Below are 16,926 nucleotides of genomic sequence, written 5' to 3' on the forward strand. Positions count from 1 at the left end.
TTTCCAGCTGATGCTCTATCACCCTCCTATAGCCATCTTTTCACTTAATACTATAAGTTTTCAGTTCTTGAAAGATGTTAACACTGGAGATAGCACATCACAGCTAGGCAGCAGTTCTGGGGGAAAAAACCTGGAGGTTACCACACAATGTTGAGATGTTGCTGATGACTTACTACACCAGAATGTGCAAAAAGAATTATCTTACCACTTTATTTGAAACTGGTAAGGCTTAACTGGAGTATGATATCCAGTTTCTGAGATTCTTTGTTGTAAGAAAAATGTGAATTAAGACAGAACGAGTACCTCGCAAGGCAGAATGACAGGGGACAGTAAAGCACAAAAGAGAAGACTGGAGGAGCAGACATGTCACAGGTCACTGTTTTCACACAGACATGCCATTACTGAGGTCTCAAAGAATATATTAATGCCAAACATTTGTTAAGAGTGTAAGGGTATGGCTCACCTTGTTCAAAGCAGAAGGACTGAATAAGGTCCTGAGTCCTATGATTCTAGTATTCTACATTAAATGATGAAATTATGTAAAATAATACCCTGCAACTGTTTAGCGATTTTGCCTAATATCTTGTTTTCTTTAGGATAAAAGTGATCCAAAAGACAAGGGCTCTCAATGCCTACATCTAAGCAAAATAATTAACACTTTTTTCCCAATGAATAATAATTTCAATCTGAGTGCTCTCTATTTTTCTAGGATTCTATTTTTAAATGTCCACCTTGAAAATGTCCTAAAACTTTCATTAGTTTCTTTTTAAGCACGTTTTATCCATGGAATGCCATCCCATACTCATTTGACATTTGCTGTGCCATTATTTCCTCAACACGTAGAAAATTGTCTTCTTTTAGGACACCCCAAAACCAGAAAGAAATTATTGCATTTACAACATATTAACTAACTCCTCCTCTGTGTTTCTCAATACATAGCATTCTAGACCCCGAGTCTGCTACTGGTCTGCCCTGCCTGGAACTATGGAGAATCTTGCTCAACCCGAATGAAACTCGCGTGGATTAGACAAAGGGACTTTTACCTGAAAATTCTAATTTATCACAAAAGACCTGACTATCACATATCTGAGAGCAAGAAGCTATTAACATTGTTTTTGTGTCCTAATGTTTAAGTTGTCAAAATAACTTTGAAAACCAACAGCAAACAAAAAACAATACATGCAGTTTGTGACTATTTTTTTTTCTTTAATATACCTCCACTCTAGCTTTGTAGAATTCAACATCATGCAGTCTTTCTTTGTATCGGCTGACTTCACTTTCAAGCTTATCAACTCGAATTGCCTTCTCGCGAAGAGCATCTAATTCATCTCTATACACTCTGGCAGACCGGGCATCTGAGAGTAAATTCATATTCTTAAAAAAAAAAAAAAAAAAACAACGCTATGGTCACAAAAACGTACAACTATACAGTTCTGAAAATTTCTTCATGATTTCAATAAATATTTCACTGTTTCAATCTTTATCTTTTAAATATTAATCTGCATTTGCATATCAGCAACATGTAAGCACAGAGTATGTTTTTATTTTAAATGTAATCATATTAAGAATTGATGTTCTTAATATATTTCATTAAAAAATAAACTTTTTATTGAAACTTAAACTTTTTATTTATTAAAGCAATGAACTTTTACCATAATAACTTATTAGCAATAAAAAAAGTCTTTCCTGAATCAGGTCGTTTTTCAAGCATCCGCTCCTTGCTATTTAATTTGAACACAACAAAAGCATTGATGGTAAAAGGACTAGCTGCAACATGCAAATCTTTACTGTTTTAATGCAGGGAGGAACATTTCAAGCTTCAAAAAACGTACAGTTTTCCTGTGTAAGTTAATTAACATTACTCCTGAAGTCTCTATTATGAACATAGTAACAACTCATTCTGGGTGAACACCATAGAAGGAAAAACAATAGTTGTAAAGAAGTCACTAGCAAGACAAAATACTGGATAGTACATGCTGAAGTATAACACAGCCTCTTCCAGTGTTTTAAATCAAGGGTAAAGTAGAAGGATAGCATATATTAATTCTGGGAAGAGTGAAGAAAAAGTCATTTAAAACCAAGATGACATTTTCCCAAGAAATCTGAATTGGCCTTTTTTAAGAGGTGTACACTTTTGTCCATTTCTCTACAAATCGCAGTAAGAAGAGCAAATTGCTTTGACATATAGTATTCACAAATGATCCTCAGTGACTACACATTGGCATCCCAAGAACAAATACACCATATCTTTTCTTCCCTTGCTATCAACCCATAGACCCAAAATAAGCCATGAAAATAGGACATTTTCATCCATAAGGTATGTTGGTTGTAGGAAGTTTGGATGTTAACAAAGGAACTAAAAAGAAACACTAAAGCAACTAAGAATTTTTCAAGTATATTATAATAAATTAAAGGTAACTTTTAAACTATAAACTATACAAGTTAATTTTCAAAGTACATTTTAAAAATGTAGAAAAATATAATTCCTAAAATAAAACAAAAATACTGTTATGAAGTGGCATTTTATTGTGCCACTTAAAAAAAAAAAAAACACAGTAAATTCACAAAATCCATACCTCTTGCTGAAGTTTTTTTAACTCAGCTTCCATCTGTTCAAGTTCTTGTTTACAGTCAAGCAACTGCTCAGTCTTTTCCTCACTTAAAAGAGGAAACACAAAGGTAAGTATGGCTGCAAAACCGTATCGTTATCTCATTTGACTGTAACAGCGACGGAATACTGAGATTTCTGAGAATTTCCTTATTGAATCCAAAATCTCATGAACATACAAGCATGAACATTAAGTATGCCATTACGCTTTAGATATTCTTTAGGTTTTGATCTAAATCTAATCTTTCAATTTTAGTCCAATTTTTAGTAGATATTTTCAAATATAGAAAACATTATGTTGTTATTTTGTCAAAAAAAGACTTTACACACAAATGAGTGCTGGGAGGTTCACATTCAAAAGTAAACATTTAATATATTTTTTGAAATTATTCTAACAGAATAAACATTTTACACTAAACACCAGACAACAGCCACCAATTTAAAAATCATGTTTATACTTTTGTATTTTTTCTTCATTTTTTTCCCTACAGAGAAGAATTAAGTTTTTTAAAGGTGCCCTTACTCAGAAAAAGGTGCTGCTTAGTAAGTCGATTTTATGAAATGCAGCCTCTTAAATAATGAATTTTAATTTTATAAATAGAATGCAGTGGTTGTTCTATTCAGAAACTCAGAATAAAAAAAAAACAATTTAACATAGAATACTAAATTCTTACAGGACTCATTTTGTATTCTTAACTTCTAACTAGCATTTATTTCTAAATGGTCAGAAAATGAATTATTTATGCAGTGAGCAGCTTCTAGAGAAATATTTCATTCTCTCAATAAGGCAACAGAGTGAATATTCAAAATTCAACTCTACCTCAAAACAAACAGTATTCACTGTTGAAAAAAATGCCATATCCAAGATTATATAGTTAAAAGTTGTACTGCATGTTCAAATATATTATCATATTGTTAAACGAATTTGGAATTCAAATATGAATGAAAAAGAAGTGGCAAAAAGGGAAAATGAAGAGATTTAATGTATTGAGATGTATAATGTAATTAAAGGTAATCGTAACGGAGAAAAATACATTTGATTTAGGCAAAATTAGAGCACCATTGTTTTTAAAAATGTGTCAATCTCACAATAAATGACCTATCTGCAACCATACACTGTTTAAATAAGGTCTTTGACAGTCTACAAGTATACAGGGTTCTTCTATATATCGCTCATTGCAACATCATCTAGAGCAGATGTCATTTATTTCTCTATATAGGTGTTCAGAAACAACTCAGAAATACAAATTTATTCTATATTATGTCAGATTACTATGATTTTTCTGTTAACATTCATATTCCTATATTGGTCTCTATGTAGAGCCATAATAAGACTTAATAAAAAAATAGGTGTGCAGCTTCTATTCCTAGAGCACTATATTACACTTCTCAATCACAATTTGCATCCAACAGTTGGTATACCTTACTGCAAAGAAAAATAATTCTTACAGATGTTTTGTTATAAAATTATATTAGCTACATATTAAACTAAATATGAAGCTTCACTGCCAAAAGTAGGTTATGAATATATTTAAGTGTTTTCTACTCTGGAATGAATCTAGTATTATAAAATACAGACAGTATTTGATATCAAATGCTATACACAGAAGTTAATATAGCAAAGTCTGGCGTCTTAAATATACTGCTATGCCTAAACGAAATTTATTTACGACTGAATTCAAATACAGTGCAAAATGCGAAATGTTCCAAGCCATCACTGTTGCCCTAATTGCATGCTTCAGCTACAGACTAGAAAGGATTGTACTAAATTATACAGAACATACCAGTGTTCACTGTTTAGGCTATCTATTAACTGTCAATCAAACTAATAACAGCAATTTTTTCACTGATTTTCTTGGTGCAGCTGTTTATAGAGTTTCCTGGGCGGGTTCATTTCAGTAGACACAAAATAATACAGACATTAGAAAAAGAGAGCTCTATCTTTTTGTCCTCTATTCTTCATAAAGACCAAGAATGCAGTGGGGGAAGGGGATTCGCTGAGTAAATACCAGATACTTAATCCATCCAGTTACTGGATGATCTGATCAACAAACTCCAATAAAGGCAAGCCAGTAAACTGATGATTGTGACTTATGCTACCTTCAACTCTCAATTTAATTTTATGCCTCCTAGGTATGCTGGATTAAAATGCTTCAGTTAAGCTGTTTATAAACTGCATGTAAATTACTTTATGTATATATTAAGATCTGTAACTTTAAGTTCAAACAACACATACTTCACTCTGCTAAAACAACATTAGGCTTTGCTTTGCTATAGGAAGAATAAGATTCTTCCACTGGACTATTATTTTTTTGTTTTCTTCTCTTTTAAATAACTCTTCAGTATCACTCAAGAATTGTTCCTTGACTACAATGATAGGCAAAAACAGCAAAACTACAATGGAATCAAATTTTCAAGAGACTTGGACTAGGTGAAGGAGGGCAATATTCTCCTTCGCTAAGGGGGCCACCACTAGGGGGCAAAGACTGCAGTCCCTAACTGCATAAACAGAATTAGAAATCATGAACAACGACATCCGACCCAAGCTATAAAATTCACTCACTTTACAAATTATCTTTTTACTCATTCCTAAATAACACCCCTACCAGTAAAACCGAAACTTGTTTCATGCATCGAGGCTTGCATCTTTACTGCATCCACGTTTGCATGCGAGTTTGCGTGCAAGTCAGGAGGTTTAGCAGAGTTTGAATTATATAATTTTCTCTGTAGACTAGTAGGGCAGAAGAAAGCAGAAGATTGGAGGGGCATGAGCAAACAAGTGCAGCTAAGGTATCTTCTATACAGGAAGAGAAGACAACATGTGGGACCAGAAATTGTGGCGCACAATTTCTTTCTATTTAAAGCATGGCATAGACTGTGAATGAACCATAAATGATTATTTCCAACAAAAAATACGTAACTGAATTGCAGTGCAGTAAAAGAATCACTACTATACTGTCTCCTTCCAAAAAAGGTGGTTTTGCCCCAAATCCTAAAACAGTCGGGACACAGCTCTATTTCCAGTCTCTTCCTACCTACCCCTTGCAACTGCTGTTCAGCCTATCACACTGCACTTGCCTCAACCACAAAGATATTCCATTAAAAACATATACAGATACTTAAAACCATAGTCAGGCAAGCCTTACTGATAAAGAACACTGCAAGAGGGACAAAGAACTTGACCATAAACAACAATGGACATTATATTGTCCTTTTTTTTAAAAAAATAAAATAAAATAAAATAAAAAAGCAACATTACATTAGATTAGCTGTAGAGTATTTCTGAAAGACAGATAACTTATGTAAAGGAACAAGTCCATTAACATACGGAAACATAAGATTGCTCAAACACATCTAATCCTTTAGAAAGTTTCACAGTACAAAAAGACAACAACATCCCCAATTCGTTCACTGATTGTTATTATGCTTACAGTCAAAACATCAACAGAATTCTTAACAGAAATTAAGGTGACAAACAGATGACAATTTAATTTCTGCACTGGTCCACAAACATGCTTATATACTACAAATAAACTTCCTAGAATGCAATGACTATAAACAGGCATTTCAAACTGTAATTTAGCATCTGAAAATGAACAATTTGTTTATAGACTATTATTGTTCAATATTAACAGTATTTTAAATCTCTGCAACTCTTAAAACAGTTCTGCAATCTACACATACTCACAGCTCTTGCCTAAGCCTTCTTATTTTTGCTTTGGCATCTGCTAACTCTACTGACAGGTGCTGTCTGCTTTCAGTACGTTTCATGCCAGGAGATCCACAGGGCGATTGTGCTGCTGATGCATGAGGTAGAAAACGGAGACAGTCCCGTTCTTCTGAGAGTTCTATGATAGTCTAAGAAATTAAAACAAACAAGCAAGCAAACAAATGGTATAACTGCATTCAGAGCGCCATTTATATGTCAGAAACAATTATCATTCACAGCCTTACTAAAATCAAAGTCTGAAATGATACAAGAAATAGTGGAGGTGTTCTGCGGTAAAAGCAGAAGTTAGAGGTCCTATATACCCAAATGAGTCTTAAATAGTCACAGTTACTTAAGACTACTGCTCCGTTATTTTTTAACCGATCAAATTTAGATCCACAATTCCACATCCACATGGAATACAAATAAGTTTTCAAAATGGATTCATATGCAACTGTTTTATCTTTGATCAAGATGGCGTTTTCATTTCTGCTGAAGACCAGTCTATGTATTCAGTTAATAAAACAGAGGAGATGCAGGAGTAGGTTTAGGCTTTTGAAAAATCTAGTAACTGTATTTTTCATTACAAATAAGTTGAAGAAAATATTCTCACAGGCCCATTATGGGACCGTACTGCTAACGCTTCTGTATCTTCATACAGAAGTTTTCCCCTCTCTAATCAAAATACTGCACACAGCCTCATGAAATCACACCAGCCTTTCCTCTAAATAAGGCTCATCATTATCAAAAATATAACAAAAGAATGGAGTACCGGGTTTAGAAAAGGGCTCATCATGACCCAGTATGCTAACTTACGGCTTGTCAACCACTGTCACCTCTCTGAGGAGAAAAGAATTACTCTGTATTTACTAATAAAAAGCAACCAACCAAACGTATACAATGTCTGCGTTAACAAGGTTTAAGTGTCTCCAAACCTGTCTTGGATCAATTCTAGACTGCAATTTAACTAGAAAGACTATACTATACACAGATTTCAGGATAACTTCTAAGCATTGGTTTCTTAATCGGTGTCTGGAATATGAAATGCCTGTCTCAGATAGTCTTCTCATATAGACAAACTCTCCCTGTCAGTAGGCTTCACTAATATTTTTACATGCCTTCAGCAGAAAACAGAGTAATACAACAGAATTCAGATTTCCTGCTCCTCCTGTACCTTCTTGTCATAGAACATTGTAAAGGACAGCTGAGATTATTTCCAGTAAATAAAAATAAGAATAAATCTGAGTATTTTCAGCATGGTATGAAGAACTGATATATTTTGAAAGAAAGGACTTTAACGCCTTGACAGTGCATAAAAAAAACCCTAGAACTTATAAAGGGTCCTTTGATAACTTAGCTGCTCAAAATTTCTTTTCAGTTGTCATAGACTACCTGAGAAACAAGCTAAAAACAGCGATGACAGACAAACTGAGTGCTCAGAATGGACTAGGTAGTGAACAAGCATGAATGTCTTGAGCATAAGGATAAATATCAAATGTCTAACTAAACTGCTGTTTTTCAGCAAGCAGCAGCAGCATCCCTGCCAACACAATAAAGCTTAAAACATGTAACAATATTCTTATCTGATCATATAAATACAGGTATTATTCAAATACAAAGAACCATTGCATTTTACTTTTTAAGTTACTTTCCCTGAGTTGCACAACTGTTTAATTTCTGAAGGCTTACCACACCTCTTCTCTGTTACATTTCAATTCTATTCCTGTCAAGGCTATGAACAGGAAAGACAGTTGTTCATTATCAAAGGCACATTCTGAATAATTGCAAAGTAGCATATCCATCCTTTAGCGAGCAGCAAATCTGAAATCGCCAAGATGATTCATAACCTACAGCTTTTATTAAACAAATTTCTGTTTTTTGATTCTCACACAGTAGCAATGATTGTGCCTGGTGATAAGCTTGTAAAACCTCCCCTCCTTGATACGGATTCTGCTCCAATTCACTCCATGCTATAGAACAACTAGAATATCAACACCTCTCAGTGACTAGCCTACAAACTATACTACATTACTAATTCCCAGAAACGTCAGCTTTGAATTTATTGTTTGTCATCTGCTTTACACACTGAAGGTCTTGGGTTCAAGCCCCAGTGGGACCAGCACCTGGAAATCTTTGAGAGGTTGGACTAGATGATCTCCAAAGGTCCCTTCCAACCTTACTGATTCTGTGTTTAAAAATATAGATGAACGACATTTAAAATTGTTCTGGCTCCGGTCACATGAAAAAGACAGTCTCTTATTACTTTTTTCTATTTTATCACAGTATTCAACTATACTCAGATTAATTTTGTAACTACTAGAAGTAACTTTGCAGCAGGAAGGAGTCCTTACTTAAATCAGTAACAGAACATACATTAACTATTAGCTCTAAAAACGGTAAGTTGTATCATTTTTAAAAATGCTATCTTGTATTTCTCTGAAGTAGTAAATCACATCCATACCTCTGAGTGCTCATCTCTTTCATCTATAAGTCTTTTTAAATGTAACGCCATATTTTTCAAGAGAGGCTCAACATATTCTTGTGTCAGTACACTAACTTCCATCCACTGTAGATCAAACACATTTTCCTGATTATGAGTTACCTATACAGAATAAAATGGAAGAGAAAAAGCAGCTTCTTCAAATTGTGAGTAAAAAGGAAGAGTAAATAAAGTAAAACAAAAACTCTATGATTTAAATTCAGTAGAAAATGAATGAAAAATTAAAATATATTGAACTGTGTACAGCTTTTTGTCTGTCTACCTGAAAAATATTGTTGTGAATTTCAGGTTAAAAGAAAAGGTGAATACAACATAATATATATTAAATATCACATATATGATATTTGAATTACATTTTATAAATAATTTTGCATGAGTCATTTTAATTAACCTGAATTTACTGTAGTACTAAGAAATTCTTGAAGCAACATACAAATTCCTGGTACTGCTTTAACAATATTATTGAAAAAACTTGATTGTTGAAAACAACAACAATAAACACACACCACACATACAAATCACATCCTGGTTTATGTGCTTTTGAACACACACAGTTAATTTCCAAAAATATTACCCTCAAAAAAAAAGAAAAAAAAAGAAAAAAGCCTAAAAAAAAAATAAAATACCTCTTGAATATGGGCTGCAACAGCTGCTCTTGTGTCAAAATCCAGACCTTGGATTCTTTCAATAAATTCTTCCTTTTTCTGACACTAAAAATGAATATAGAAGGTCATAATAATGTTTCACTACTACTCATTTCTAAGAGCTTAAAAGAGATAATGCTGAAAGCCGAAATAGCATACCATTTTCATACCAACAATCCACTACATTGTTGTGTGCAGGCCACAAGACTTTTAAACAGTTATCACATTACTGAATTATTACCCAATAATTTTGTTGACCACTAAATGTCTTGTTTATGCCAAGTTACAGTGATTATAACAACTTTCAATATTGACAAACTGATGAAGAAGAGTTCCTGAAGGAGGGCAAGGAAGAGTTTTTTTAAAATAGTTAATTTCTTGTTCAAATTTTATGATAATCACCTCCATAGGCATCTCTTCAGTGTCCTTCTCTGGTATTGAAGTTGCCTCTTTAAGCTGTTAAGAACATATGACTGAACTATTTTATCTGTTTAAGTAGCTGAATGGTGCAAACTTTCCTAACAAGAGTTCATTAGAAAACAGTTTATTGAATAGGTGATCATATGAACAGATTATCACAGAATTTCCAGCTTGTCAGCTACTCTGCATTGCTTGTGTTCATATTCAACCAGGTGTTACAAAGTAGGTTCTCCCTCTGACTGAAGGAGGCACAACCTATTTCAATTAACCAAGAGTATCACTCAGTTACTATGAAATAACTAATTTGCTGCAAACTTATACCTCAACTGCCTCATACACTCATTTCCCCAAACCACAAAAAGTGTAACATACAGATCTTCATAAGTTAGTCTTCAAAGTCCAAGTTAAAAAGGTCAGAAGATTCATATTTAAGCAGGTGTATACATCTTTATATAGAATAAAGGTCATGAAATTTGTCCATTGACAGAAAACTAGAACAAACTCTGGTACTTATACATTTTTTAAAAAAGATTATGTTTTATAATCTTATCATTATGATCTAAGCTCCTTCAGTTGAAAATATGTTTAGTGTAACTTTGATAGTTTATATAAACATACAAATAAAACACGATAAAAAATATGATAAAAATATATGATAAAATATGATTCTCTGTACACGCACACACATACAGATGCATGTCCCTTCCCAATCCTCCAAAAAACACACAATATGAGCACTAAACTTACAAAGTTCATTTTGTGTTGACAATTTAAATTTCTAGTTTTAAAAATCCTAAACAAGTAGAAATAATTGTAGTACACTGCACCATTATCGATTCAACATTTGTTTCAGAAATTACCTGAGACTACTCATAGCTTAGGTCCTATCATTAGGTCCTATCAATTCTGAAACAAGGATTAAGTCACAATTATGCTGTCACAACATTTTAGTTCTATTCCTTAAGTATTTTTAAAATATACACACATTTCCTTAAAGCATTTTAATCACACTTACTTTACAAATGAGCATGTCATACACCAGTACCACTAAGTGGATCACAAACTGGTCTCAATACTTTTTTATTAAAAAAAAAAAGAAAACACTCAAGCTGCATTTACGTGGAAGAGCTTAGATTAACAGCAACATATGTAGTAAGTAGTTGGTAGCTTTTTCTGTGGGGGAGGGTGTTTGGGTCTTTTTTAAAAAAAAAAAAAAAAAAAAAAAAAAAAAGTTTTGAAAGAATCAAATATGCCAGCCTGAATGTAAGTAGGTGAGGTTTTTTTTTAAGAACATTTTTATTATATATCTGTAAGATAACTCTACAGTACCTTACCACTTTCTTCCTTTCTTTACCAGGTGAATTAACAATATTACGAAATAATAATTATTAAATTATTATGAATCATAAATACAGTTTGCTACATTCACACAAGATGACATGAGGTATATGATTGCAGGCCTTTTAACTGTTAGAATATCCAAGTTTTCAAATAATGCAATACTGCCAGTAAAGGAAGGCAGACCTCATGTGTTAAAACAGTGAAAGGGAAAAAATAAAACAAAACAACACCACACACAAAATCAGACCTGTGACACCTGACCCATTCCATACAGACGTAAATATAATTTTTAAACTTACCTGAACTGCACAACCAAGCAAAAGCAAGAGGAGTTTTTTTATTTCTTCAGTACCTGGCTCTAGGATAAAAGAAAACAAAAAGCAATAAAGATAGTTGTAATTAATGGTATGCTTAGAGCTTCTTCCCCTCTCCCCCAGAAAACATCATTTTTCTTTCCTTTTTTGTAATATAATCTATATTAATCTAACATAGAAAATAAAACAAAGTTTAAAAAAAAAAAACAACCATCTCTTCACCTTTCAGTATGTCCTTTTCACCTTTAAGCTGGCAACTTTCAGTGCTTACAAACAGCTTAAGACTCATATGTAATTTCAGATGGGAAAAACAGAAACAAAAAAAACAAACTTATTTCAGTCCTTCAAAAAGAAAAATTTAAGGGTGATATTTTCAGAAGTGCTTTGGACACCTACAATCAAGTTTCCAAAGGAATCTCAAGTATCTAAATAGATCTTTATGAAAGTGCTTACATTATGTGGCCCCCTAAACTGTAAGAGTTAGGTGACTGAATTTAAATTATTTCATAAAGCTGTATTAGATATCCAGCTATATCTATAAACATCAAAATGTATTTCAAAATCTGGGTGTAAACATATGAATCTCTTACAAAAGCTTTAACTGAAGAATTCAGTTTACAGAATATTAAAGAACTAATTTTAAACACTCAGAATGTCTTACTGCTGCTGCTACTGCATACACCATACAAGTTACAGCTGTTACAAACACTTTAAGGATAGCAAAACCGCTCAGACTGTTTGGAACAAAACTCTACATAGAAACACATCAATTTGCATTACTGAAACAGAGAACACCATCCATTAGACTACCTGGGAGTAGAAGTGTCAGAACAGCTTCCATTCTCCAACATGCTCTGCATTTCAGCCACTAATTAGTAGCTGTGCTACTAATATAATAAAGCTGAGTCTAGCTAGAAATACGACTTTTATTCTGCAGAACTGCATTCCGAAACACTGCTGGTATAACTACTACCCACACCGACAGGCTCATTCTCAGTCTAAATACTAAACACCACACTGAAGGTGTAGGACATACTAAAGTATGCATAATCATTCTCAAACCTGACCAAAGTTACTGAAATCCCTTGCACTAAAGGGCTCTGTTGGTAATTTCAGATGATCTCCAATGTCCGTGAGACGATCTTAAGCATCCAAAATAAAGTTTAACCAGAAAGCTTAATCTTTGTTCTGAAATAGAAATTTTCTGAACCTTTCGAATATTGAATCTTCTGAACCTTCTGAATCTTTGAACCTTTCCTCTACCTTAGGTAGCTAAGTCTATTTTGGATAAACTCCCAGAGAAGAAAGATGCAACTCATTCACTTAAGAGTCTGAAAAACTGCCCTTTGATTTGGCCCACTAGAAAATTTTGTAAGCAAAACAAATGTAAAATCCCTCTCAAAATAGGTATGAGGTAATCTTGATCAAAATAGGAAATTAAAAAAACAAATCAGAGAAGAACTAAAAGGATATTGATCTCAGTGATTTTAACTAGCTTTCACTAAAACAAATAAAAAAACAAGCCTGCTGTCATAAAGCAGAGATGAAAAAGACTGATTCTACACTTCTCTACCTTCCTCATGGCTTCACAAGTTCTCTGTGCATTGTAATATTATGTATGCAGCCTTTTCAATATAGATTCAATCTGCGAGATATGTATAATGCTATTGAACAGATACTGCCTGAACTTTTCAGAAACAGGCTTATCAAGTAGATATATTAAAAAGAACATGACCGCAAATGGGAGATCTTTAATCATTATATAGCCTTCCTGTATCCGAAAGACTGAAGCCATCAAGTCTTATACATAGAAATAGAAAAGGTCAACAAACATGTTTCCATCAGAAGCTTGCTACTTTAGCCAAAGAAGGAAAAATCCTATCTGACTGCATACCTAAAACTACATCAATTCAACAGCATACCGTATTAGAAGGAATCCATGCCAACACCTCACATCTTAAATTCGTTTACCACACTAAATTTAATTGTTTAAAAAAAAAAAAAAAAAAAAAAAAAGGCAATTACTCAACTTTTCCTGGACACTTTCAGCCCATGGGCATCTCTGGGTGTTAAAAGCCTACCTGCATATTGTTTCTGTGCATCTCCTCCTCTACTGAAGGCAAAATATTGAACAACCTCAGCCTTTAACTGCTGCCAATCCCCTTGTACGTTTTTATTCCTTTTCTCCATCACAAATACAGAAGTAGCTCTCTGATGCTTCTCTTCTAAGCCCTCCAACTTGCTGCTTGATTTTTTTTTCCTATCCTATCCTTTGATCTTCCTTGCACTCAATCTTAACCCTTACTTTCATATCCTCCTTAGTTTTCCAACCTCCTGACTTGCTCCCTTGCAAATATGAATTTTAACCTTTATAGAATTTAGTCTTTCCCTTTCCCCTCCTCCTTTAAAGGACATTTGCCTCTTCATTATCTCCTTCCCTCCCTCCCCGTCATTCAACTTAACAGTTACAATCACAATCTGTAGCTCTTCATCACTTTTCTCCTCAAACTGGCTTCCTGCCAATTTGCTCAACTGCAATGTTCCTTGCTGAAGTCTCTGAAGACCACTTTTTAACCAAATCTCAGATCTAGTGTTCTATCTGCATTTTCCTTGATTAGTCAATGTCTCTGATACAGTTACATGTTTCTTGAAATCCTATCCACCCTCAGCTTTTGCAATTTGTCTTCTCCTGATGTTTCTCTAATAATAACTCTTTTAAGTGCAAAGCAATGCAAAGGGAAATAACTGGGAGACGTTCCTGAAGAAAAAAAAACACAGATGCAGTCTAATCTTTAGTGGACCAAATTCTCATCACTAACAGAACCTACTTTTACTAGGGGGCTTGCCTTGATGCAATCAGATTTACTGAGAAACTCTCTGGAAGAGTCACAGCTTTTTTATTTTTATTTTTTTTAACCAGTGTAGCAAAATCAAGCAAACAAAAAATCCACAATGGGATGAGGTCCTCTCCAAATTAACAGCAGAGTAGTCTTAAATTTCAAAGGGGAAAGCTTTCGGAAAGCATTCAAAAGAATAGGTGTATCTTCTGTTTCAGAAGAAATTCCATGATGAACTTGGGCAAGAGTTTGAAACATCTTCAAAGAATATTGTCCGTACGTAAGAATTTTCTTTAGTGTATGGGATCTGCTCCAGTAAAATCCATGCTTTCTGACAAATCCATAACCTTCCCATAGCAAAAGTGATGCATATACCACTACAGGCTCACAGCCAAATCACAAAAGCTACATCTTAAACAGAATTTTAAAAAGGTACCACAAAAATAACCTTTGTTTGCCCCTCTCCCCCATCCGCTTTTCCACTAAATTTAATCTTTAAGATCTTCAGAAGACTCCACGGATTTTCTTAAGTCTGGACCAAAAAATAAAAACAGATGGATTTTATTCTTTCAGACTAGAGAAACCACATTCATGCTTCTTGGTACATATGATAGATTATAGTTATCTGCATATACAAAAACTTAAAATGCTGTGACCCTGAGGAGCATCAATAATCAAAAGCATGTAGTAGAAGTCAACAAAATTAAATCAAGATACCTACATACACAGCACATATGCAGATGGAAATTGAAAAGCATCAATGTTATGAAGCCTGGAATTGAAAAGTGAGGTAATAAAAAGATGGTTCTTTCTGCTCAGGAGAAAAATCTTGTCTCACATACACTGATGCATGGCATACAAGGCCATTTTTTTACAAAAAAAGAAAAAAAAAGGCAGGATGGGGGGCCTGCAAAGCCTATTAAAGCAGTTCCTAACCTCTTTTGAGGTGCTAGAGGATCAGAAGTGGAACACCTGGGACAGATTAACCCCAGGTAAATAAATTCTGCCCTATCCATAGTGGCTTCATGCAGGCCAGGTGCGTCTGCTCTGCGCTTCTGGAATTGAGAGCACAGTGCAGAGATTCCCAAGTAGCTGTGAAGAGTCAGCTGGGTCCATAAAGGCCAATTTTCTTGGTCTGAAAATTGCAACTCTCAGAGCTGGAAGCAGAGAAGGTGGGAGTATGAAGAAGACAGTGTCAGTTCAGGGGAGAAAGCAAGATGGCAATTGCAATAGTTCTCAGGTAAATTGTTACCTGAAGCAAGAGAAGTATGAAAGTTTTGGGGATGAGAAAACAGGGATAACAAGTTGGACCAAGTGAGATGCAACAAACTGCCAATCTTTTCAAGGGTGGCTTACCTAAAAAAAGTTGAAGACATACTATCTGGGAATATAGAGAACTTACGTTGTGCCCTATCAGTGGGTTACTGGCAGCTGGAAAATGCACTTTCTTTCAATAAAAATCCTAATGACAGCCAGCATTGAGGTTTGGGCAGAATACATTCAATGTTTAATTTTTGTCAACTGTGGACCTTTGGGGCGAGCAGAGAAAAAAAGTTATTCATAATTTTGATACCATTTTTTTGCTAAAAATACTTATACAGTTCTCTGAAAGCCTGAGTCTTATATGGATGATTATTTCCAATGAAATAACTGCATACTATTACACAAATATCAATTTTTATCTTAGTTAAAAATAAACTTACCAGAAAAAGGATTTTTGCCAATTATTAATACATTTGGCAAAGACATCATGATCAACTGCTGCAAAGTCTCCTATAAAAGTTAATTAAAATATTATTTAAATCATACGTATTGAACAAAAACAAACATAAAATATTAACCACCACCTAAACTGAAATAAATATGAGTATCTAAAATTACACAGATCTTAATGCATACATACTCAATACTTAATTATTTGGGCTCCAATTTAAAAACCTGAAGAATGCACTCCTACAAAAGCTTTGTTTTGTTGGTTGCAAGATCATCTCAGTATAGTAAGTCTTCTAGTGGAAATGAGCTGGTTTACAGATCTTATACAATTAGATTCTGTTTAAGAAAATGTAGTAAAATTTCTTTAAATTACTAATGCTTATGTTTCTGTGACTAGCTTACTGCTAAATGTTAAAGTTTCATCTATGCTATGAAAGATCAACTTCTGAGGTTTTGCCAAAACTTAGATGTAAGAATTACAACTTTGGGGACGCATTCATTAGTGGGACAATCCTGAATATAAATATACAAAACTATTTGCATGAACAGGAGGAGTTCTAGTTTGGTTAAGACCCAAACATGCAAGCAGCAGCTCTGCCTATCTATTTTATGTATTGAATCATTGGATAGTTACCGCCAGTCAGTAAGAGCTGTAAATCAGATCAAATCCCCAGTCTAGACAGAGCCTAATTCTTCTGAAGCAATCTTCCTCTTCTTCCCAGATGTTTATTCACAGCAGATGCCGTTCTATCTGCAGCTTTTAAATCATGGGTTTTTTTTTTCTCCCTCACAGTGAGGGACCATAAAATGCTCTTTCTTCGAAAGCACAATATTCTGGAA

At 34.0% G+C, this 16,926-nt stretch overlaps 1 protein-coding gene across 9 annotated transcripts in view; it reads right to left on the reverse strand.

Annotated features, from left to right (window-relative positions):
* CCDC88A (coiled-coil domain containing 88A) overlaps positions 1 to 16,926 on the reverse strand; it is a 94,120-nt gene that overhangs the window by 47,804 nt on the left and 29,390 nt on the right. For 8 of the 9 annotated variants that reach the window (XR_009957857.1, XM_062571763.1, XM_062571762.1 and 5 more), the window contains exons 4-10: positions 16,077 to 16,146; positions 11,522 to 11,580; positions 9,444 to 9,527; positions 8,779 to 8,919; positions 6,297 to 6,466; positions 2,577 to 2,658; positions 1,216 to 1,374 (exon numbers count right to left, since the gene is read on the reverse strand). Coding sequence is in view for 8 of the 9 variants with exons in the window: in XM_062571763.1 (XP_062427747.1) it covers positions 1,216 to 1,374; positions 2,577 to 2,658; positions 6,297 to 6,466; positions 8,779 to 8,919; positions 9,444 to 9,527; positions 11,522 to 11,580; positions 16,077 to 16,146 (765 nt within the window). In the remaining variant the exon portion in view is untranslated. Of the gene's footprint in view, positions 1 to 1,215; positions 1,375 to 2,576; positions 2,659 to 6,292; positions 6,467 to 8,778; positions 8,920 to 9,443; positions 9,528 to 11,521; positions 11,581 to 16,076; positions 16,147 to 16,926 lie in introns of those variants that run through there. The other variant, XM_062571764.1, reaches the window with a different exon arrangement.

The sequence above is a fragment of the Rhea pennata genome, chromosome 3 (genome assembly GCF_028389875.1).
Source record: "Rhea pennata isolate bPtePen1 chromosome 3, bPtePen1.pri, whole genome shotgun sequence".
Taxonomy (NCBI): Eukaryota; Metazoa; Chordata; class Aves; order Rheiformes; family Rheidae; genus Rhea; species Rhea pennata.